The 24,927-nt window shown below is 39.9% G+C and overlaps 1 protein-coding gene across 1 annotated transcript in view; it reads left to right on the top strand.

Moving 5' to 3' along the window:
- Window positions 1-24,927, top strand: part of LOC117831581 — a 119,971-nt gene that overhangs the window by 66,170 nt on the left and 28,874 nt on the right. The window contains exons 5-9 of the mRNA XM_034710329.1: window positions 2,488-2,602; window positions 2,787-2,808; window positions 3,653-3,778; window positions 5,690-6,517; window positions 14,239-14,324. Coding sequence (XP_034566220.1) covers window positions 2,488-2,602; window positions 2,787-2,808; window positions 3,653-3,778; window positions 5,690-6,517; window positions 14,239-14,324 — 1,177 coding nt within the window. The remainder of the gene's footprint in view (window positions 1-2,487; window positions 2,603-2,786; window positions 2,809-3,652; window positions 3,779-5,689; window positions 6,518-14,238; window positions 14,325-24,927) is intronic.

The raw sequence follows: 24,927 nt of genomic DNA, 5'->3' as shown, positions 1-24,927 counted from the left end.
GGTACAAAATTCAGGTAGATGGATAGCATCCAAACATTGTGCGACTGAAGATGACCTTGAGTAGAAACATTGGCAGACTGAGATGTGATGACAGCAGACTGTGTGGACTTGTGTAGTTGAACTGTGGTGATCAGCGCCAAAGCACCAGGTTTCCTGGCAAAAAGATAAAAAGGCAAGCTTGAGTTTTGATAGCGTGTATACATATCCAACGATATCCCCCATGAGTAATGTTGACATTTTGAAAATGTTAAAACTCACACTTGAAGTGAGCCAGTTTACGCTAACAACCTTATGCTTCAGTGAGCTGTTCCAGATAAAATGTCCCTCCAAAGGCGAACAGTACACTCTGGACTTTTTCATGGTTACTGATGCTGATATGATTAGTGAGCCCTATTATTTCTGGGATACTGTGGGAAGGCCGACTGTTTATGGCATTGTTATGAATCCTAATATCTCTTGTACACACATGTGCTCACACACACTGACGCACAAATTCCTCAAGTCCCAGTGGAGTGTATTCTGAAAGTATTGTGAGTGCTGGCAGTGAGTGAGGAAGCAACTCTAGTCCTCCTCCCTGACCGCTTCCTACTATTGTTGCAACATCCACATCTTAAATGTCCATGTGAGTTTACAAGGGTGTGTGTGTGTGTGTGTGTGTGTGTGTGTGTGTGTGTGTGTGTGTGTGTGTGTGCGTGTGTGTGTGTATCCATCCCTGTGCATACATAAGCTTTCTTGAGGTATAAAATTTGGGAATGGCAGTGAAATTTTGAAACTACATCATGATGTATTATTATAATATTCACATGCTTGTCACGCTTGTCTTGACATTAATATGTTTCTCTCATTAGCAAGGACAGAAGCAGCACAACTCTGTCTTGCCAGTGGGGAATGTGTTTGGGAAATGTTTGAGATAATGCTGACATATTTATTTTTTGAAACTTGAAATTGTTGTTTTAAATCTGCCTCCTGCTGTCAAAACAAGTCAGTTTAATTTCACCATGTGCTCAACCTTTTTACCACTTTTCTTTTCAAATGTGATCATTCTTAACAATTACCATCAATCAATCTTTATTTGTATAGCGCTAAGTCACAACTGCACCTCGCAGTATTTACCTAGTTACAGCGGAGAGGAAAAACTTCCCTTTAACAGGCAGAAACCTCGAGCAGGACCGGACTCATGTTAGACAACCATCTGCTTCAACTGAGTTGGGGTTGGAAAGAGGGATAGAGGAGAATAAGAGAGAGAGGGAGCAATGATATTGATGAGACAGATAGTAGTAGTAGTATTAATAGTAGTAGTAGTAGTAGTAGTAGCCGGAGTCGCTGGAGCCTGGCATGTCCATAGCAGCTGGAGTCTGGAACGTCCAGCCTTGAGCCGAAGGGCAGCTGACAGTAGAAGCTTTTAAAATGATTTTGGTTAACCTTTGGTGGCTCTTATCTTGTGTCTCATACTGGTGCAAAATCAGCCTAATTCATGCATATATTAAATACCCTATATTAAATAAATCTGATCTGAATTTAATCCAGATCAGATTCATATACATTAAAAGATGGACATAAATGCTTCCTGGAGACACAGATGACATCTGAAGACCAGGACCAGGTATCCTGAGGCACATTTTAACCTGAAGTTACACAGTGTTCCCAGTGCAGTGTAAATGCATCTGTGTCTGTGTGGAGGACATGCAAAGTATACAGTTGTGCTCATAAGTTTACATACCCTGGTAGAATTTGTGTTTTTTTGGCCATTTTTCAGAGAATATGAATGATAAGAGAACAACTTTTTTTTTCACTCATGGATAGTGGTTGGGTGAAGCAAAATTTTTATCAAACAACTGTTTTTACTATTTTATTTCATAAAGACAACAGAAACTATACCCAAGAAATCATAAATTCTGCCAGGGTATGTAAACTTATGAGCACAACTGTATGCCTTTTTACCAAAAGGAAATATCAATCAATCTTTATTTGTATAGCGCCAAATCACAACAAAAGTTATCTCAGGATGCTCTTATTAACATAGCAGGTCTAGACCACTCTATGTTAAATTATGAACAGAGACCCAACACCAAGACAGGATAAGATCCAGTCCCATCTTAAGACAGGACTCAGTCTGATTGCATCTTAATCCACCATGAGCATTGCACCTCCCACTATGTAGCTAGTTACAGTGGAGAGGAAAAACTTCCTTTAAAAGGCAGAAACCTCGAGCAGAACCAGACTCATGTTAGACAGCCATCTGCCTCAACCGAGTTGGTTGTCAGACAAGCTATGTGGTTCAGTCTCTCTGAATCCATGCCTCACCTCTTTAAAATCTGTTATCAAGTGTCTTTTTTTTTTTTCTTGGTATGAGTCGTTCCTTTTATAAACTCCAAGCTCAGTTTTCCTGAGTATTATCTTTCTGCAAAGGGTCAAAAACACTTTGGTCTTTCCAACTTTTCCAACATCATGGTTGAAATTTATCTCCTCAATTTTCTGTGTTTGCAGGCTGGAGTCTGAAATCGGTACACTTGAGAGTGAAGAGTCCCAAATATCAGCCAAAGAGCAGGTCCTCAGAGAACGTCTGAAAGAGACTGAGCGCTCGATAGAAGACCTGCAGAAGGTAATGAGCATTTTTAAAATCTTGAACCAGCTTTTGAAGAGTTTTGATAAATGGCTGGCTCTAAAGGACTTAGGCATGCTAACACTGATAACAATGGTCTGGTCTGCTTCTTGTTTGCAAATCCTTCAATCATTTCAAAATCACTGATTTGGCTCATGTGGACTTTCTCTTTTCTCACTTTCAGAGTCTGATGAACCAGGATGGAGGTACGAGCAATGACACACACATATAGACAGACACACACACACACAGACACATGGAGACACACACAGAAAGTGAACAAACAGATCTCCCTTGGTTGGTGTCCCCCCCTGAGTTATCATTGTGTCCTAGCAGTGGGGTACCTCCACTTCTATTTCTGTGTTTGTGTTTGTGCGTGTGTGTGATAATAGTCTCGCTGAGGCAGGAGAGATGCAGGCCAGCGCACGCTAATGACCCCCAAACACACTCATCCCCACTAACAAGCACACACATAGACAAACATACACCTGCACACAAACACACACATCTCCTAAAACTCAGACCCACACAAATGCACACAGAACCCGGCTCAGCGAGACTATTGAGGCTCACACACACACAAGGCCATGACTCTGCAGCCTGCAGTCGCTGCCTTTATCCCCCCCTATTCACCAGCAAGCCCTGTAAGCCCCCAAAGCTTTGTTCATGCCATAACACACACACACAGATACACACACAAACACACACGCTTCTGCTGCATAAGCACTGAACCTCAGGGGTGCTGGAGTTGCCGTGGACACAGAGACAGGGGGTTGAGGCAAGTTAGATGCTGTGCGTGAATGTGGGTGTGGAATAGAGGTGTGCAGGTCACTCAGGGGTGTGGTTATTTTCTGTGTTTGGGGGTTGGACTGTATGTGTGTGTTTTTGTGTCAGGGTGTGGTTACACATTACTGAAGTGTGTGGTTTTGTGTGTATGTGTGTGTATCAGAATGAGCCTGGTGAATGAGTGTGTATGTGTGCGTCTCCCTCACGGCCTCTAACGTCCCTCTGACCATGTGTCACTTCCCCTCTTGTGCTCCTGCTCACTAGATGCCACCGGCTGCATGTCCACCGCTCTCTCGGACTGCACGGACCCAAATCCAGACCGCCTTGTCCTGGCCACGCAGCCTCGGGCCGGCCAACCTGCCTCTGGAGAGCACGCCATACCAAGACCTGGTAAGACACAGGGAGGAGAGGAGGGTGAGGGAGGGGAGAAAAGAGAGAGGGAGGGAGGGAGGACGGGAGGAATGGATGGTTTTGGGCAGCAGCCAAGTTGGATTATAAGCAGGACGAACTCACATGCATATGGAGGGTGGACAGGCATAGATACGCACCTTTGCACAAACAGTGAGCTTTAGCTGTTTTAGATGAACTTATGCCGCTTAAATCTTAAACTTACACTTAAGTATGTTTGGTAAAGTAACTCCACAGAAGGAACAGACCAATAACTGAATTTATCATAGAGAATTTGTTGTCTCCATGTTCATTTTAGTATGAACTTTTTATAAGTCTGTAACTCAGATGTGAAACCAAAAAAGACAGAAAGCATTACAATTAGCATTTATAAATGTAAGGATTAGGATTTACTTCAATTTAGTAACCATTAGTTGGCAGATCCACTGGCACTAACTAAAGAAAGCAATAGATCTAGGCATACTGTGGTGTTACTGGAGTAGTACTTAGCTATATTAGAGCTCTAGGCTTATCATTAGAAGCTAGTTTTGACACAAATGGGTTAAAGATGAGTCAAGTTAAATTTGATAACAGCTTTGATCTTTGCAGTACAGTGTCTCTAAGTCTGTAAGTTTAAGCTAAACTTCAAGTTTTCATTATAAAGGGTTTCTGTCAATAGCCCGTGTTAAGCTGCTAATCTTACCCTGTTGTTTCATTGTGCTGATTTTGCAGCGGAAAAGCTTTTGTGTGACAGTGTTAAGTTATGCTTTTGACTTAAAAAAAATAACTGGGAAAAAATACTTTTTACAAATAAAAATGTAATAATAAAATATATTTTCTCACAGCACGAAAAATCCCTTATAGAGATTGACAGACTGAGGACTTTAAGTGACTTTAACTATTTAAAAAATGAAGCACTTTTCATTAGTAGTCATTAATAACACCTAGCTTAAGATAGTAATTTAATAGTTAAAGTTAGGGCTGGGCGATAAAGCGATAACGATAATTATTGTGGTATTATCTTTCTCAATATAAATATAACAAATGTACGATAAAACTTTGATCTATTTAAACCTGTAATTACACCCCCCAACCACTGGAAAGGAAGCTTGCACTGGTGTGTCTTAAACGCTAGTTCCAACTCAACCTTAAGCAGAAGAAGTCGGCATGGAACAGCTAATCATGTCGCAGGGTAAGAGGTAGGCAAGCTTAAAGACGTTTGGAGTGGAATGTAAACACAGCTGAAAGAAGCAACACTGAAGAAAACACAAAACCTCAAAGCAGCTCAAAGCAGAGTGAAAACATGCTCAACAAGAAAGGCCACTAAACTTCAGTAGTTAAGATATTTTGGCTATACTAGACTAACAAATCCCAAATGCAAGCTAACAAACCATCTGGTTCCTTTAACTTTCACTCAGGAGAAAAAAAATCTGCCTTTAAAATGATATGCAAGAATGATTTGATATTTATCATGAAAATTATCCATATCAACTGATATGAAAAATGTTATCGTGATGGCATCCTTTTCAATATCGCCCAGCTCTAGTCTAAGTAATACATCAGAGAAGAAATCTCTCATCTTCAGCAGTCTTGTCCTCTCCTCACTTGTGGGACACTGTGAGGGACAGCTTAGTATTTTGACCTGTTTACTCATCTGCTTCTGTGGTTGGAGTCTAGCATAATATAAAGGTAATGTTTTGTGTTCTACTAATTGTTACTGTTTGAATTCATTGATCATATTTCTGAGAGCACTTTGTCCCTATCCTCATGCTTCACACTCCCCCCACCTCCTCTCACTGCTCACCCCCACCACTCCTTCACATATCCTTGGAACCCCTTTTCCTTCTGCAACTCATCTCCTCCCTTCTTCCTGTCTCTCCTCTCATCCATCCCTCACCTTTCCCCTCCTAACAGCTATGTTTGCCATGGAGATCAACGTGCAGCATGACCCACAGACCGGTGAGCAGCGCATCCTGTCAGCCAACCGTGTGAACCCGCTTGATGCTGCGACGCGTGGCATAAAAGTTTACGATGATGGCAGAAAGGTGGTCTATGAGGTCACTTCCTCTGGGGGCGTGTCCACAACCACTGTGGAGAATGGGTGGAGCTCTGCGCAGGTTGACCAGCTGATCCAGCGAGCTGCCAGGCCTGTTGTTCACAGTGGAGACGGCAGCAGGGGTCATGTGACTGTGACCCAGGCTGCTCCGCAGGCCTATGTTTCCCCCCTAGATATTGATGATCTATCTCCACCCTCCTGTGCTCCACCCTCCATCCCTTCAAGCCCACCAGCCCAGGTGACCCTGCAGAGGGAGACCCGGCTCGGCATGATGCCCCCTTCTGCACCAATTACGACCCAGCCAGGCTCCTCTAGCCATCCAGGCACCGAGCTAATCTCCCCACCAGAAGCCACAGCAGAGCACCCAGTCACCATGGTGTTCCTCGGCTACCAGGACGTTGACGACACGAGCGAGAGCAGGCGACTCCTCGGTTTTGACGGTGCTGTAAAAGCTGAGGTGGTCTTGATAGATGAAGATGATGAGAAATCCCTGAGAGAGAAAACAGTCACTGACCTATCAATCATCGATGGCACAGCGGCAGATCTTGTGTCAGGGCGGCCGGCCACATCTGAGGCTGCCAGCACGGAACTGTCATCAGATGGTCGCGAGCCTGACAGCGCCTCGTCACCCCCTGCAAACGCTGATGCCAATACAGCTCCCCCACCCGGCCTTACCCCTGTCACAGGTACAGACAAGAGGAAACGCTGCCAGTGCTGCATCCTCATGTGACTGAATCTTCTCCCTCTTCCACCCTTTTATTATTACCCACCACACCCCTCTCCTCTCTTCTGTCTCTGGATGGTTACTAACAGAAGCCCTGCCTTCCTCCTCCTCCTCTGGACTCTGAATGGCTGGCACACACATGCACGCACACACGCTCTTGTCTGACCTTTGACTTTTACTCAATTAAGTTATTCCCTCACCATCTCTGCTTTTTTTTGTTACCCACTTTGTCCACTTGGAGTCTAATGCCGGGCTCCTGTCTCCTCAGACAACATGACAGATTTCATAAATCCAAATAAATCAGGAATTAAGGAATAAAGCAATTTCTTGCTGCCATATTAGGAATATAAAAACACACTTATAGATAGAAAAAAAACTACTCTCAGCAGTCAGAAAGACTTCAAGGACAATTAGTCCCATCACCATGTTGTCTGACCAAACAGTCCATCTGGCTTTAAGGACAATCAACCAGATCTCCTTTTAATGAGCCAGTTTATAAAAACATTCAAAAAGATGGACGAAGTCTCTGTTCTTTTTTGATTTCTCTTTCAATAACTCCTCACTTCCTCTCTCTAAGGCCACAATCTCTGCAATGCAAGACAGATTCTTCAATGTTGTCTCCAAACATACACAGACACATACAAACAACCGCATATACCCAGCATACGAACTCAAAAAACTCATCCCCCTCTCACCAGACGAAGAGGAGGGAACTCGTTGCCTTGGTTACTTTATGTGCCTCTTCATTCTTTTAGACAGACAAATAGAGATTAAAGCATCTATTCTACTTTTTATTTTGTTTACTGTTAATATCTGAACATTCTTTTCTTTTCTTTTGAAACTTGAAAGACCATTGAATTGTTTGGATGCCAGTTTCCATGGGAACCCGAGGTTCATGACACTGTAGTTAGTAGTAACAGGACTCTCTCTCCCTCTCTCTTCATTTCTCTCTTTCTTTCCCTCTCTCAGTCCATTAACTCCAGCTAATCTGCTGCTGAGGTCACTTCCTCCTATTCTGGTACTTTCTAACTCAGCAGCCAATAAGAGGCACTGGAACACCTTTTGGCTGACAGTGTGATCTATACTGTCATCTTTTCCAGTGTTGCTAAAGGTTATAGAGCACAGGAAGCTAACGGCAGCTTAATGAGTACACTCCGGCTGCCAAGGAACATGTATTTCCTGCTATAAAAACAAATATGGGTTACCACTTACCGCCTGGGCACAAAGTTGTGAGTAATGACTAATACCAAGCACTACCATATCTCTAAATTACAACTCTATAGTAGTTCTCAGAAGAGCTTTTAGAGACATTTACAATTTGTGTTGATTCCCTTGTCTGTTAAATTCTCTCCATCGTGGCAGAAGACCACGAGAGATCCATTATGCTCTGCACAAAGAGACTGAAAACACTGCCAGCTCTCGCTGTAGTTACAAACCAGGCCCTCGTTTACAAGAGTGCTACAAATAATGTGGCCTGGGTGTCATTACAACATCATGTGTACTACACTGTAGGTCATTTTAGAAAAGCTCTAAAAGGCAGTTATCATCCTTGTTCTGCTGCATGATAATGGAGGCTCTGAAAAGGCTTTGCTTCATTTCAAGGTTCTTTATGGTACGGGGAAGAGAGGAGGTGGTGCTGCTCAACAAGCATCTGGAGAGTTAGTGGCTACACTTTGCTATTGCACACTTATGGGGAAATGCCCGTCTATGTGACTGAAAGAGATGCAAGCAGCTTTACAAAGAGGTTAGAGAGGCTCTTCAGGTATCACTAACCACGACTGACCCTGTGAGCCTCATAAACCTTCTGTGAGCCTTCTTTTTCATAAACATTAGTCTGCTGGCCATAAAGCTAACTGTTTACTAGCTCTAATAACAGACATAACAAGAATCTAAAACTGGAAAAAAAAAAAAATCTCAAAGTTAAAAGGTCTCTGGGTAAATCAGCTCTTTTCTCTCATGGCTCTGTGCACAGCCATACAATCCCACCGTCATACTGTTTCCTCAGTACAGGACTGTAACTATAGTTCTGCCTTCAAACATTCATGCTTGAGTGTGATTGGCCAAAGCTGCTGTCAGTCAGTCAGCCACCACTGGCTGTGTGATTGGCCACCACCAGGCTGCGGCCTGTGTAGATAAAGAATGTAAATACGCTCTATATTCTACTTAGTGATGATTTTATTTTCAACACATATATAGAGATCTAGAGATAATTCTGATTATTCTGGGTAATAGACATTGTTCTGATATCCAACCATGCCATATCACAACTGTATGAGTGCACAAACGCCACCTTCGTATATTTTCATGCTCTAACGTCACTGCTTTGCTGTGTATATCATCAGAATTAACCTTCCCTCATCTTCTCACCTCTAACTTTAAAGAACTCCAGGCAGCTGCTTCCATTCTCATACCGAGTATGATTGGCTTTGAAAGCACCAGAGCCTCTTAAAATATTGTTCAGAGGCAGGATCATACATAGGATTGGATTTGCATGGTAGCCATTGAACTACAAATTAACTCCATTGACATAACTGCTGACCATCTTCACAAACAAAAGTAGTTCTTATAATGATTCCTTGCAAGCGGCCACCTGTTTCCATTCATTTAGGTAAAGCTTTAAAGTCTATGTTGTCCTATGAAACTCATCGGGAAGAAAAAAACAATATTATACGTAAAGAAAACATCATAAAACACACTAACTTTTACACTGCGTGCATGTTTATCCTGATTTCAAATTTACCACGACAGATCTTATTGGAAAAACACAGAGATGAGTCTTCCAAACAGTTTGTCATAGACATTCTTTATTAAATCTATGTGCAGCAAACAGACTGCAAGGCTTGTAAAGGCTGAGGCAAATTACTTGTGATGTCCTGTTTAAGGCCCTACATTGGCAAACGATTATTCATTGCATGAATGTTTGGTTTTAAAGATTGTGGAGGCTATGCAAAGACATGTATTCTTAAACATTTATAGTTAGTTTCCCCAACATGTAATACACACATATAATGTGCAACAGAGCAAAAAAAAAAAAAAAAGCACTTATTGTATGTACTTGGAAAAAAAAGATCAATCACATCCTAAAAAAACCAAAAACTTCACAAAAAAAAAACTTAAAATGAAAAAAGAGGGAAAGTGGAAGACTGGGCTCAAATGATTACAGCCTGACCAATCAAGTTTGCCTGTTTGGGTTTGTGTGTGTGTTTTTGATGTAATGCAAGGAGCTGTACAAGAACATCAGACTTGATAAGTTTACCAGCCCCACTGCCAAGCCTGCAGTACTACTCTCACTCTGTAGGGGTCTCTCTTTTTCTTGTCTGCCTGCCCTCAAGGTTGTATGGACTGTTAAAACAAAAAGGAGCCATTTTCTATTGTTCACCCCTTTCTCTTCTCTCTCTCTCCTTCTCTCTCTCTCTCTCTTTCTCTCTCCCTCTCTGATATCTGTATCCTCTCTCTATCTTTGGTCAATAAAGCTGAGTTTCTCCAGTGCCCCCCTGCCGTCTCTTGCTTGTTGTTCTTTCCATCTTTCTCTAACATTCACTTTTCCATTGGCTGCTGACAAAGAGATCACAAGCTATCCTGACTGCACCCCTATCTGTTATAATACCCACTGCCACTAACAAGTACACACACACACACACACACACACACACACACACACACACACACACACACACAGTATTTTCAGCAGTTGAATAAAACTTAGTTTTGTGTTCCAGACTTCACTTGTTGCATCGTTCATCGTTAAAATGAAGCTCCAAGAGACTACTCCACCTTTTTCCTCCCCTGAACTTTAATTAGGACAGGTTCTACATGCATGTAGGGAACACTTCTCTCACTGACTCACATAAAGAGATTATATTCAAACCACACATGGGTAAATATGAAAAAGAATCAGGTGCATGAAAAAAGACGGTGTTCTAGTTTTGCAAAGTTGTCCAACAAACATAAGGAGAGTCAGTTTATCCAGTTTTAGGCCAAATAAAACAAGCACTACGTTTTAGTCTTTACTTAGTTATCATCAAGCAAATATGCAAATAGTAAAAAAGGTTAAAGTCTCAGAGATAGTATATTGATAATTCAAGCCAGCTTCTGTTCAGTTTTGGAGATGTTCTATATTCAGAGTAGTGTAACTAAGTATTTGGTGTACATGTGTTTTATTGTAGAATAAAAATGGCACATAATGCAAAAAGCTAACTCATAATGAATGGAATTTAAACACAGAAATATTAGTCACTAATTTAATCAGAATAAGTTTAATCTAATCAGATAATGAAGTCTGAGGTTCAATAAATACGTTTTTTCCTGTGCAAGGCACTGTCTGTAAAATCCTGCAAAACTGAGATTAGAACATAAAGAATATTTGGATTTAGGTTAGTGCAACATGGTTTTCATCTGTTCTCAGACAATTCTTTCATAAGGAGTGACTGTACAGGCAAAGAAACATGGAGCAGACTCTTTTTACTGACTAGCCACTGCCCATGAAAAATTGCTGTAATATTACATTCCTGTGGGGACCCAGACTGTGTCTGTGCAATCTAATTAGTTTATACTGCAAAAAATATCAAGAAAGGAAGGACTGTAAGTACTAAAGAAGATAGATGAGGAGTGTGAGAGAAGTAGGGAGGCAGTTGATGTTGAAGGAAAGAAGGAAAAAAGCTTCTGAGATAGGTAGTTGAATAGGTTATGAATAGATGGATGGCTCAATATCTCTCCATGCTCTAGTTTTGCAGGAGCCCTGAGGCGCCACCCTGGTATCAATATTAGGTACTGCAAGAAGTCATACACCAGAACTCGAACACTGCCTGCTTACTAAACTAACCTTACTGGCACAACTGATAACACAACAGAGAGAGCACTAGGAAATCCATTGAGGCAGATATATAAATAATGTACCTACCACTTTAAATGTGGATGACACACCCATTTATTTAATAACACTCTATCTGAATATAGAAGTTGGGAATTTCTGTTTCTAGGGTGGAACAAAAACATGTTCTGAAATCACAGATTGTGTTCTGTTTATCAGTAACGAACGATACTGCAACACTTGAGCCTCTGATATTTGCATGAAGCTGTTGTCAACTGAGCAGTGTCATCTGTTCTTTGATAATGTGCTTGGATGAAGGACAATGTTATTGTTCTCAATTTAAACACACAGGATGTGAGGAGGTCAGCAGCACAAACAAAACGCTCACTTCCCCCAGAGGATAAAATACAAGGTGATAGATGATTGCATTAGAGAAGTCCGCACAATCATTATCTGAAAACAGGGCTGCATTTGAGCTACACACACACACACGTCTTCCCACACAGTGGCTGGGTGTGTTTTCCGTGATAATGAACACTAATTGATTTAGCCTTAGACAATGATAGTATTACAGAAACCATGCCTGCAGATAATTATTACACATGTTACGCATGCACTCTCACAACAGGATGATAGTGCACATGTCAGTTGTAGATAGCATGTATCACTTTTAGTACGCTTGGTTACACTGGGATTTGGACTGGATTTTGGACTATACAGTTGTAGTTCACTGATGGTGTAACACTAAAATAACATTATGCCTTATAACTTGATGTCATTTCAAAATTTACATACAAAGCAAACACTGTGCATTGTATTTCTAAGGCTATGCATTAAGATGCAGTTTAAATTCAACAGAAATACTAGCTAGCAAAACATGTATAAAATCGGTAACACTTTACAATAAGGGTCCCTTAATTAGCGTTAGTTAATGCATTAATTAACAGTTTAATAATAGTTTAATAATCGTTATAATGTATTACCTAACATTAACTAACACATTAGTTAATGCATTAATAAGCAGTTAATTAATGTCCACTGCTCAGAGTTAATAAATACATTATTAAGCATTAATAAAAGTTACAAAACTTAATTAGTTAACCATTAGTGAATGCTTTCTGGACCCTTATTGTAAAGTGTAACACATGCATCACTTAAGTAACACATTATAAATGCTAAACTGCCTCATAAGCATTACTTAACCATAATTAAGCATTAGTGAATGCTTTGTGGACCCTTATTGTAAAGTGTAACACATGTATCCCTTAGGTAACACATACGCTGAAGCAAAATGAGTTGAAATGTAGTTGAAGCAACACATATAAAGAATTTAACACATTTTATTTAGAATAAAACAGATAATCACAGATAACATCTCAACTGGCACAGAGAAGTACGGTGGCCCTGAGAGCTCACAGCACTGCAACTTAAGAAAACTCATGCAAAAAGACAAAACACAAGAAAATTAAGAAAACATCTTCATCAATTTGACAACACATGCGCAGCATTTAGAAAACGCGATGCAAAGACCACAACACAATACATTAGAAAAACAGCTGCAAATAGACAGCAACACAACAGAAGTGTTTCCAGAGGACACTTAAAAGTGATGCACATGCTTATGCTTATGCTGATGCTAATGAGGCAGTTTAGCATTTATAATGTGTTACTTAAGTGATGCATGTGTTACACTTTACAATAAGGGTCCAGAAAGCATTCACTAATGGTGAACTAATTAAGTTTTGTAACTTTTATTAATGCTTAATAATGTATTAATTAACTCTGAGCAGTGGACATTAATTAACTGCTTATTAATGCACTAACTAATGTGTTAGTTAATGTTAGGTAATACATTGTAACGATTATTAAACTATTATTAAACTGTTAATTAATGCTTAATAATGCATTAACTAATGCTGATTAAGGGACCCTTATTGTAAAGTGTTACCATAAAATCATACTCAGGTGCAGCATCTGATCATCTAGAACAGTATCATACGAAATAAAAAAGTACATTATTGGGACTGAAATGGCTTCACATTGACATATAAAGCAGGATTACTAAAAATTAGAGATATAAAGGATACAACACATACTTTGTAATACTACTAATTTGATTAACTTTTATGAGGACCTATACATTTAATTACAACAGTTGCATAAGTTGCAAGGATGGCAGTAGTAGCATAGCATTAGCAATTTAGTAGTAACCCTCAAGTAGTTTGAAACAGATATATTAAAGTCAGTAGTAAAACAGTTACGTTATAGCCTTTTAGAGAGACTCATTGGTATTTGAAGTTGTTACTTCATGTTGGTGTGCGTGTCAGGAGGCACGGTTAAAGATATGAAATCTAATAAACATGACTCGTACAGGTGTCACTCTGTCAGTGAGGCAGCAAAATGAAGATAGAAGTCTTAAAACAGCCACAGAGTAATTCATTATGTCATTTACTATGACATGCAGATGCAGTAGTTGAAGAAAAAATAAGCTCTCACAACAATCACATGTGCCCCAATCACTAGCTATAAAAATGATATTATTTAAAGGCGCAGTTCATGTTTGAGTCATGAGCTCTTCACCGTGTCAGAGTTACACATAGAAAACAAAACATTATGGATTTATATACAGTATTAGTTATTTCATTCTGTTTGGGCTTATGAAACTCTTAACTAAACCAGATAATGAAGCATAAACAACTTTTCTTCATAGAGAGTGAAGGTTATAAAAATGCACTTCTTTATCTAACAGTGAATAGAGGCAGTGGATGTACACTGAAAAATGTTAAGACCACCCACAGTGACAAAATGAATAGAAAAGAAAATGATGATTGACAAAGATAAGGATGATAACTTAATGTGTTTTTCCGTTATAGGTTATAACATAACACCAGGGTTTACTCTGACAGCAGAAAATGGATATCAAGCTCCCATTATGACCAGGCATTCTCACACTGCAATGGTAAGTAATACTGAGTCTCTATCTGTGTTTTGTATGTATATCAAAGGATGCCATTACGTTAATCAAGAACTATAACGTGCAACATAATATTCTACACACAACACACTCACACATGATGTTGGAAAGCTTGGTTTGACATCATATGGGTGTGGACAGCACAAGGTGGCTGCTGCAAACCCATTCATGATGCTATCACAGAGAGGGACCTTTTCATGAAACATTTTACGGGGGAATAGTAGCTTTCGAAACACAATAGTATTTAATAGACACAAAATATTTTGACTTCTGTCTCAATCGGAAGGTTGGCGGTTCAATCCAAGCTTCCGCAATCACCAAAGTGTCCTTAGGTTAGACACTGAACCCCAAATTTCTACCTCTGTTGTTCAGAGGTGTGTTAATGTGTGTGAATGAGATTAGCTAATACGGTCCCTTGACATAGCAGCCTCTACCATCAGTGAGTGAATGTTGTGTGAATGGATGAATTCCTTTTTATCATTTACCATCTTTACAGCATAGCGGCCCACATCACATGTGAAATGGACTGCACTCATGCTGTCTAGCCTTCCACCCACGCAACCACTCAAAGCCCTTTAAACTACGTCATATTCACCACATTCACACACACAAACACACACACATTTATACACTGATGGCAAAGCTTCCTATACCTATCAAGATCTATCGTCTAACACACTTACATACTGATATCCATGCGTACTGGAGCAATATTTGGCTCTGCCCAAGGACACTTAATGAGAATATAACTGTTTCAGTCCATCTGGATTTCAGGTTCTTGAATACTGTCTTAGTCTTTTTGTAAGAATGAGATATCTGCAAGGCAAGCATGTTTTTAATGGCTTTCAGGCTAACGTTTTAGCTTCTACAAGTGCTTTCAATGTATTTACAAGTCAGCTACAGTGTCTGGGTGATATTAAGGAGAATTTATCTGCTGCTGAATTGCTGCAATTAATCTACTGGGACTTCCAATAAGTAATTTAAAGCAGCCTTACTGGTCATTTGTGTTTATCTGCTGGAGTATGTGTTTATTGCAGTACTGCAATAGTCCTTCAGGGATTTATTGCTAGTCCTGTACTTTTGTGAGATTTAAGGTTACAGTGGACATAACTTATTGAGCTTAATATTATTTTTATTATTATTTTTACACACTAACATCTATTTGTTGATCTAAGCAATTCGCTTTTGTATTAACTTGTATTGTTTTAATGACAAAACAAGTTGTTGTCATGGTCATATGATTTCAGATTTACGTACATCCTGAGTTCAAGTATAGGTAGCTAAACCTCAAGATTTGATGAAAGTATTCCCTGCTAGTTATTTTTGTCTAGATTTCCTATAGTTTGTTCCTCAAAGCTTCATAACTGTACAGGGTATGAAGTCATTTACCAGTATGTTATATTAAAGCTCAAAGTCATGCTATCTGATTAGCATCAACACAGCTAATTTAACCACTGTCTGCACTTACTAAGTGAGTAATAGCCTGTTCAGTGTTGATCATACATTGGTTTATATGAAGCCCTGTGTATGGGAGTCTGTATTATTGTTGGCTTTTCTCTGCCACAAGAAAATTGATTGCTTCAAGTTACCCAGTACACCATTCCATCATTGCTCACTCTCCCTTTTGGGTCATCAAGCAGTGAGTTTGCTACATTCCACACACTCTTTACAACCTGAGTAATAAATGCCTCTGGCTACAGCTACCATCATGAATAGAATCTCATTCAATTGGAAACACAACGGCGAAGTAAGCTTATTCACCAACCAATGAATTAGAAATGAGCACAGACTATGAAGCTTTTTGACAATCCCTTGCTCTTGACACTTAGCAAGAGCAACATGTTGGTGGACAAAATGGCAAACTCAAGGCTTCAAAAAGGTAGTCAACAAACCAATAGGTGTTGTAGTCTTTATGGTCAAGCCTCATGCTGGATCCGGTTTCACACTTATTCCACAATATAGACTTCTTTAGACTCTTTAGACTTCTCAAGCTGACATTGAGATAACAGTTTGATACCGTCAGATTCACTTAATCTGGCTATTGAAAAGAACAACACCAGAAATGTATGAACGTACTGTATCTTTGCAGACCCTGCATGGGCTGAACTAAACTTTAGATTGTGAAATGTCCCTTAGGTGTAATGAAGATAAGATAAGATATACTTTATTGGTCCCCCATTGGGGGAAATTCTTTTGTTACAGCAGCTTACAACACGGGACAGGGGAATACAACAATGTACTAACATAGTTAAAAAATATAATAACAATAATAATAATAGCAATGATAAAGGTAAAATAGAATAAGATCAAATAAAATAAAATAAAATAAAATATGGCAACTATTACCAATGTATACACACTATGTACATTTCTATCTGATAAATAGATAAGGTAAGTTATTGCATGGATAAAATTGCACCAGGTTATTTAAACAAACATACACAGTATGAAGAGCAGAGCGATTCAGATGGATACAGTAGTTATTTGTGAATGTGCCAAGTCACATAGTAACTTCCATGTAGTGGAATGAAAGATGAGAACAGATGATTAACATTGTAGTGCTGGTGTTAAACAGTCTGATTGCAGATGGGATGAAGGACCTGCGGTAGCGCTCCAATGAAGCATGATTTGCATTGATAGAAAATCTAATGTTCAGGTAGGGCTGGGCGATATATCAATAATGATAATCATCATGATATATTTTTTCTCAATATAAATATAATAAATGTTCCATAACTATTTGATATCTTTAAACCTGTAATTACACCCCCCAACCACTGGAAAGGGTGACATTCTTAGGTTATACACTTAATTAAATATACTTTCATGATGTGGGTAAAGGAAGAGCAGGAAGACTACTTCTGCTGTGCATTTCCAACACTTTTAATGTCCAACATGACCATAGTGAACTGAACACTGAATAACCGTGAAGCTTTCAATGCACTGTGGGAAACAATACCACTCCGCCTGTAACTCTTAGTAATCTTAAAGGTGGGCGCACGACTCAAAACAATACTCTACTAAACTGATACAGAGTATACAATTTGAGATTTCTTTTTTGAAAATGTAAATCAAATTTTGCTAATTATCACAACCTGAGAAAAATAAGATTCTACCATCTAAATCTTCACAAAAATCTAATCTTACCCAAAGACCTTCTTCTGTTAGCACTGTCAAAAATGAGGGATATCTGAGTACTAAAGTCCAGATACAAGCTAACACGTCTCCTCAACTTTCTCCCTCTTATTTTAATGAAATAATAATTTGATAATTACCTGACAATTACCGATATGACTGATGTGAAAATTGTTATCCAGATTACATCTTTTTTTAATATCGCCCAGCTCTATGTCCAGGTAGGTTTATTTATCTACAGTTGGGCTACCTTCAACTTTATCTATGTAGGTAGACTACAGCATACTTTGAGGCTGTCTGTATGCTACTTAGTTACAGTCACTGCATATTCTGGACTGTTCTGAGTGTGTTTTTGTTTCACTGAAAATGCCACCTGAGCACATTTGAGAGGGGGGCTGTTGACCGGGATGGGGAGACAGAGAGGTGGGGAGACAGAGAGGTGGGGTACAGAGGCAGGGGGAGCTATAGCTGGGCTGCAGTCAGGCTTGTTCGCAGCTGAATAAATGAATGAAAGGCAGTATGGAGGTAACCTGATCCGCGCGGGTCAGTCTCATTGTGCTTGGCTGGAGCTCGCGCAGGCGGCTCGCTCTCTGATTGTCTCTGGAACGGGACAGAAAACACTCCCGGGACCTCGCGAGCCCTGCATTATTCAGCGCGCGTGCCTTGGAAAAAAAAAAAGAAAAAGAGAAAGAGTGAGAGAGGAGAGGAGAGGAGAGGAGGGGAGAGGAGAGAGAGAGGCAGAGGAGGGGAGGAGAAAACTGCCAGTTGGAAAAGCTGGCGCGTAAAAGGAGCTCAATGTCGTTTGATTGAGAGGCTGCGTTTCCGATCAGCTACTTGGTGGTATAGGCTGCAGACTGCATGTTCGATGTGAACGCAGAAGAGCGAACACTAATCGAACTGGAGAGAAGAAGTCGCGTCCGTTAAGCCTCCACCGGTAATCCTGCTCATTATCCGGTAGTTTGCCGTGAGGAGCTCCGGGGGATCAGCGCGTGCTCCGCACAGGTAGAATGAATTAAACAAAGGTGTTGCGCAATATGTAATGGAAATCTAGGCTCATTGAACAAGTTGCAAGGAAAGGAAAGTCAGTTAGGAAGCGTATCAAGTGAAAGTGTAACATGTGTGTGAGAAGTGCTTTTGGTTTCATCAGGCTGCTTTTTTTATTTCCTCATGGTGCTGTTAGTTTGCTATGGTTATGTATCTCTCTATTGTGCGTGCTGCTGAATAGAAGCGCAGCCTGTAATTATATTCATTGAGGGACACTGCACTCTCTTCTCCTCATAGAAACACCCAAAGAAGGTCAGTGGACCAGACTGCTTGCTGCAGTGGTCTCTATTTCCCTCTGTGTCTTTCTGCTCCTCCTCCTCCTCTGCATCACGTTAACCCACATATAGAAATGACCTTAACCTGATTTCCATCATCTGCATCCTGAATGACTTGGCATAGCCACAGAGACAGTCTTATTGATGATGCTACTTGTTTTATACCTCACCAGAAGCCTTTCTTTTTACAGTTAAACTGGAATTTTCCTGTTAAACTGTGGTTTATTATTGTGTATTATCTTGTGTTTAGCATTAGAATTTGGTTCTGTTTATTCAAGCAATCTCTTGCTTCTAAAAAGACAAACACGTTAAGCCTCATGGCCAACACATTGTTAGTTTAAGTGCATACAGTTTCAGAATCAGAAATACTTTATTTATCCTGGGAGGGAAATTTGGGAAAATCAATCACTCAGTCAATCACTCTTTATTTGTATTGAGCCAAATCACAACAATGCTAACTCAAGACACTTTTACAAACATAGCAGGTCTAGACCATACTCTATGTTAAATTATTAACAAAGACCCGACATCAAGACAGGATCAGATCCAGTCCCATCTTACTGACAGGACTCAGTCTGATCCATCTTAATCCACTATGAGCATTGCACCTCACAGTCTTTAGCTAGTCACAGCAGCAGGGAAAAACTTCCTTTTAACAGGCAGAAACCTCGAGCAGAACCAGACTCATGTTAGACAGCCATCTGCCTCGCCAATTTGGGGTTGAAAAGAGGGATAGAGGAGAATAAGAGCGAGAGAGCGATGATAGTGATGAGACGGAGAATAGTGGTAGTAGTAGTAGCTGTTGCAGCTGGAGTCCGGCAGGTCCGTCGCAGCTGGAGTCTGGAACATCCACAGCAGCAGGACGTCTATGGCAGCCCCCCCTTCTGAAAGCACAGCTAGTTTAAACATTAACTGCACATGTTAACATTTCAAAAGTTGCAACACCCATATTTGTTTGTGCCATACAGTAGCAGCTGACAAACTGAAGACAGGCATCACGTGTTCAGAGCAAACTATTGACTTCATCTGTTTGCTCCACATTTTCTTATACTGTAGCTGTGGTTGTTGTATTTAACTTTTAACTGGAGGCGTATCTGCTGTAACCTTAATCAGAGATTGGATCATTGATCATCTTTGTCTGTATTGGTCACATTCAGTGTTGTCTTTTATTGCAGAAATGTATACTTCTAGTACATTCTGGTTAGATACAGCAAACTTTGTTCTAGTTGTCTTGCTTTCAATCATGCTGATTGATTTTTCTTCACTGAATAGATAGTGTCCTATTCTCTAAGTGCAGCTGACCAACAACATCAATGAACCAATTGAGCCCCTAGAAAACCAATTACATTTCATTAAATAGTCTTACAGTTGCTCTGTGCGAAGAGAGAAGAGATGTGTTCATCTCTAGTCAACCTTGGAGATGACTGCTTTTATTTATTTTACTCTGTTTACACAGCAGTGCTGGAAAGACAGGCAAACACATCCACCTGGCAAGAGGCAGCAAAAGCATCAAAACAGCATGAGACAGACGTTGCTTTGGATCCGTTCACCTCTTTTTTCATCATCTTGTGTTATGAAAGATAAAACATTTTGTGTGGTGAATCATCTTTTCCAGAGGACTTCTGGAGCATCAAGTTAATAAATGGTGTGATGTTTACAGGGCAGAACCAAAGATTTGATCACATTTGGGTGGTTACATTCAAATTTGAAGAGTAAACAAAGTTGAGGCAGGGTTTAATATTCTTTTTTTTATTCCCAACGCTGTGGACTATACTAGATCATCATTTGTGTTCTCTGTTTTGTTTGGGCACCATTTAAAGTAACGGGCTGATTCTGGAACTAACCAAGCCAAGCTGCAAAGTGCCAATTCAGTCTGTGTGTTTGCCAAAACCTCTGCCAGGCCCTGGGACAGAAAAATCACAGCCAGCATGATTAGATAGCCAATGACAGGAGGTACCTGCCTCAAACTGAAAATCTTGTTGAGACAGTCATTGTCTATTAGTGTTACTCAAGGTCTTCGTGGGTTTGTGCAGAGTGTGTGTGTCTGCTGGAAGTACATTTCCTGTCCCCACCCCTCTCAGCACCGTGTGGTGTGAGAACATGGGCAGGACCAACAAAGTTATCCACGATATCTTCTTCCCCTCAAATGTTTTCCTCTTCCCAGAAAACACACACACACACACACACACACACACACACAGACACAGACACAGACACAGACACAGACACTGACACACTTAATCACAGGTTACATAACAGCTGTGTGGTTGTTAATACCAAAGCTTGGTGAAGCCAAGAGTTCACCGGAGTGGAAATAGGAATTAGGTAGAGATAGGTTGAGAGTGACCAACATGATGGCAAGGAACAATAAAGGAGAGGAGGATCAGGGAGTGCTGCAAGTATGTGTATATCTGTGTGAGGGGGATGCTAGCAGGAAGCCTGTTTAGGCTCACATGGCTCGAAGTGTTGTTGACATTGACTGGCCTTTCAATGGCCGATCCGTTGATGGGTCTCCATTGGCCGTCTTCCAGGAAGAGAGAGACACTCCGCCTCTCGTTATTGGATGAAGGCCCAAACATTGCAGTCAGATCAGCACTGCTCAGGTGGACGCTGATGTCACCCATTGATTGCAATGGGTTGTTTTTTTTCAGTACTACAGGTTGAATATATTGTATGTTTCCTCACATCATGTTACAGACATTGGAAGTCCGACAATCAGTGGAAAGCATGAATAAGACAGACCACATCATGTGTTTCCCTCGGGGCCAGCTATTGGAAGGCGCCTTGAAAATGATTTTCCAGCCTTAAACAAAGTCTCCTCATGTTTGTGCATGTCTGGAGTATAGCTGGGATTTCAGTAGTTCTTGGGTGTGATTACCCTTTGAGGCTATTTTCGAATGGCCCATGGGAATGTGGATGACAGCTCAAAGGGATGAAAGGACACAGTGGTTTGTGTGTGTGTGTGTGTGTGACAGATTTGTTTGTCATTATTTCTTCTTGGATAATAGAGCTTACTGTCAGGCACACCTTGACAGTTTGAAAGAGAGAAAAATGTGAAGAGGTGATTGAAGTGCTGATGCTTTTGTCATTATCTTAAGATAGAGTCTTGGTTTCTTCAAAATGACATTCATCTTCATGTTACAGGGAAAGAATGGTAATGGATTCCACCTGTGTCAGTGTTGGAAATGTTTTGATTGTGTAGCCTGTCAAGTATTGTTTTGTATAAAAAACTAAACATGTTAATGTCTAGGATTGTGATAAGACACTCAATTTATGACACACTGCTTTTTGAACACTGCTGTGTTCAAAGCACAATATTTTTTTCTGATTTGTTGAGCAACCCAGTTTATGTTCAGGCTCTTAGAGAAGAGAGTGTCACATAAACTGTTATTTGTGATGCTCTTACTTTGCCTTTTTACTGCCTTCAGCACAGATTACTGTGCCTTCTTTTTGAAAACAAACATGCTTTTAGTTTAAAAGGATGCAAAGGTACTTCTGTCATCATATCAGGGGCCAATGAACACAGCTAAAAGAACTATCGACTGTAAAAAAAATGCAGCCCTGAAGAGGCATAAGCTCTTAGCTGTCGCAGTGTTGTCTCTTTCATCTCTGTTTGTCTCTCTGTTACCTGCAGAGCAGGCGTGGAGACAGTACTGGGGCCACACGAAGAGTAGAGAGAGACAGAGATTATCAACTAGTAAATAAAAGAGAATCCAATGGATGGAAAAAGAAAATTCTAGAGCTGGGCGATATTAAAAGAGATGTTATCCCGATAACATTTGTCATATCAGTCAATATCGATAATTATCAGGATAAATATTAGATTATTATTTCATCTAAATTTTGAGTCAGATTTTTGGTCTGAGTGAAAGTTGAAGAAACCAGACAGGTTGTTAGCTGGAATCTGTAGTAGCTGGATCTGGAATTTAGAACTCAGATAAGCTTCTTGAAACCCTATTTTTTGACGGTGCTAACAGAAGCTCTCAGGTTGAGATAATTTGCATAATCTAATTAAAATGTACAAAAAAAAAAAAAGAAATATCAAATTGTACACTATGTATCAGTTTAGCAGAGTATTGTTTTGAGTAGTGAACTTTAAGATTAATAAGTGTTATGGGCGGAGTGATATTGTATCCCACAGCACATTGAACCCATCTGTTTAAACTGGCTTACTCCATCTGACCACAACTCCTCTGTCCATTCACTTAAAACTTTTTAAATTGTGTTTTATTTACTGTCTGCTATTTAAACTCTGTTTGTTTTTAATGTTGTAAGGTGACCTTGAGTGCCAAGAAAGGCGCCTATAAATAAAATGCATTATTATTATTAGTGTTCGGTTGTACTACGGTCACGCTGGACAGTAAAAGTGTTCCAAATGCACATCAGAAGTAGTCTTCCTTCTCTTCCTTTACCTACATCATGACATTTAATTATGTGTATTAAGTAAGAATGTCATCCTTTCCAGTGATAAGGGGGTGTAATTACATATCTAAATATATTAAATATTTACCATTCATTGGTTATATTTACATTGAGAAAAATTATATCATGATATATATCGTTATCCATTTATCGCCCAGCCCTAGGAAGTGCTAAAATGGTCTGCGAATCTAGGGTCAACCAGGTATCATTTAGGAGACACAGACACTGATGGGTACAGTCTCAACTGCAAAGTCTTCATCTGCAGTTTGCAGGCTCTCTGTTTGTAGCACAATTCATTTTTCATCTCACCAGTTAGATTTGGTCTTAATGTGTACCGGTATTAAAGGTGCCATTACGTATCCCACTACCCCATGTGTATTAGTGCTGATCAGGACCTTGTCAGTCATGTCTTTCAGATTATGTGAAATACAATAGCATTGACAACATCCTTGATTGATGCCTTTATTAGTGAGCAGAGGAAGACCTAGTCAATCGCTCTGCATACCAAGCTCTCCAGCTGTTTCTCCAGCCAAACTATTTCAGGGACTTTGATGTTGTGTCGAGACATTTGTTACTTCGAAAAGGACCACTTTACAAAGTCAGTCATTTTTTTGTCACATTGCATCATACAAAACATTTGTTCCAGGATTTTGGTATTTATGTTCTCCAGAGGAAGAGAACCGGAGGGATGCAGGAAACACAACAATAAAACCCCTCCATGTGATGGCCACCATTACACAACCTCCGCCACCCACTATTGTCCACAACATCCACCAACTATTGTTGTACTGAGCAACAGAAGTTATTCATTAAACACAAAGCGAAGCACAAACCACCTGCTAGCACAAAGACTGTGTTTACAACAAAGACACACAGACATTAAAGAAGCACAGGAATTTAGAGAAAATAACATTATTACCAGTAACTGTCTCTGGAGGGGACATTTTTGACTTGACTTAAACTGGATCGCTTCTCTGTTTTCACACAGAAAATTCAGAATGAACAAGAAACTGTTTGATAAAAGAGCAGAGACCTAATCTGTGGTTCCAGGAAGTCAGGAGGCAGGTTGACCTCAAATGTCAAGGCATCATTTCACGACACAGGGCAGTGTTTGGGTTTAGAAAGGCTGCAGAAATCTCTGTATTGAATTCCTGCCATAGCCTGGAATGTCAGAAAGCAATTGAGGCTTCAGGTGTTTCAGAGTGTGAGAAGTGAGCTGCCGTCTGTGTGGATGCTGATGTTTTGGAATCCTTTGGATAAACCCTCAAAGCGGGGGTTTATTTAAGAAATTTAAGGATGTTATTCAGACTAAGTCCCTTTAGTTCTCTTTAGGCTCCTCTCTTTTAGCTGTTCCTCAGAGCAGAACTAAAACATTTGGTGACGCTGCTTTCAGCCACTACGCTCCCAAACTATGGAACAGCCTGCCGGAGGATCTGAGAGGAGCTGATGGAGATATTGAGACTTTTAAACGTAAACTAAAAACGTATTTATTCAGTCTGGCTTTTATAGGGTTTAACAATTTTATTACCTACCTTTTAATATAATATTGATTTAAATGTTGCTTTATTATTTTAGTAATTTTAGCTGTTATCTTATTCTATTTTTATGTATTTATTCATTCATTTATTTAATTTTATTTATCTACTCAGTTTTATTGATATTTTTCAGCCTTAGTTTTATTTTTCAACTCTTATCCTTACCTTTTAAATCTA

This window comes from Notolabrus celidotus, chromosome 19, assembly GCF_009762535.1.
Source record: "Notolabrus celidotus isolate fNotCel1 chromosome 19, fNotCel1.pri, whole genome shotgun sequence".
NCBI classification, from domain to species: domain Eukaryota; kingdom Metazoa; phylum Chordata; class Actinopteri; order Labriformes; family Labridae; genus Notolabrus; species Notolabrus celidotus.
The sequence above is the reverse complement of the archived record's forward strand: the minus strand, read 5'-3'. Positions and strand labels throughout refer to the sequence as shown.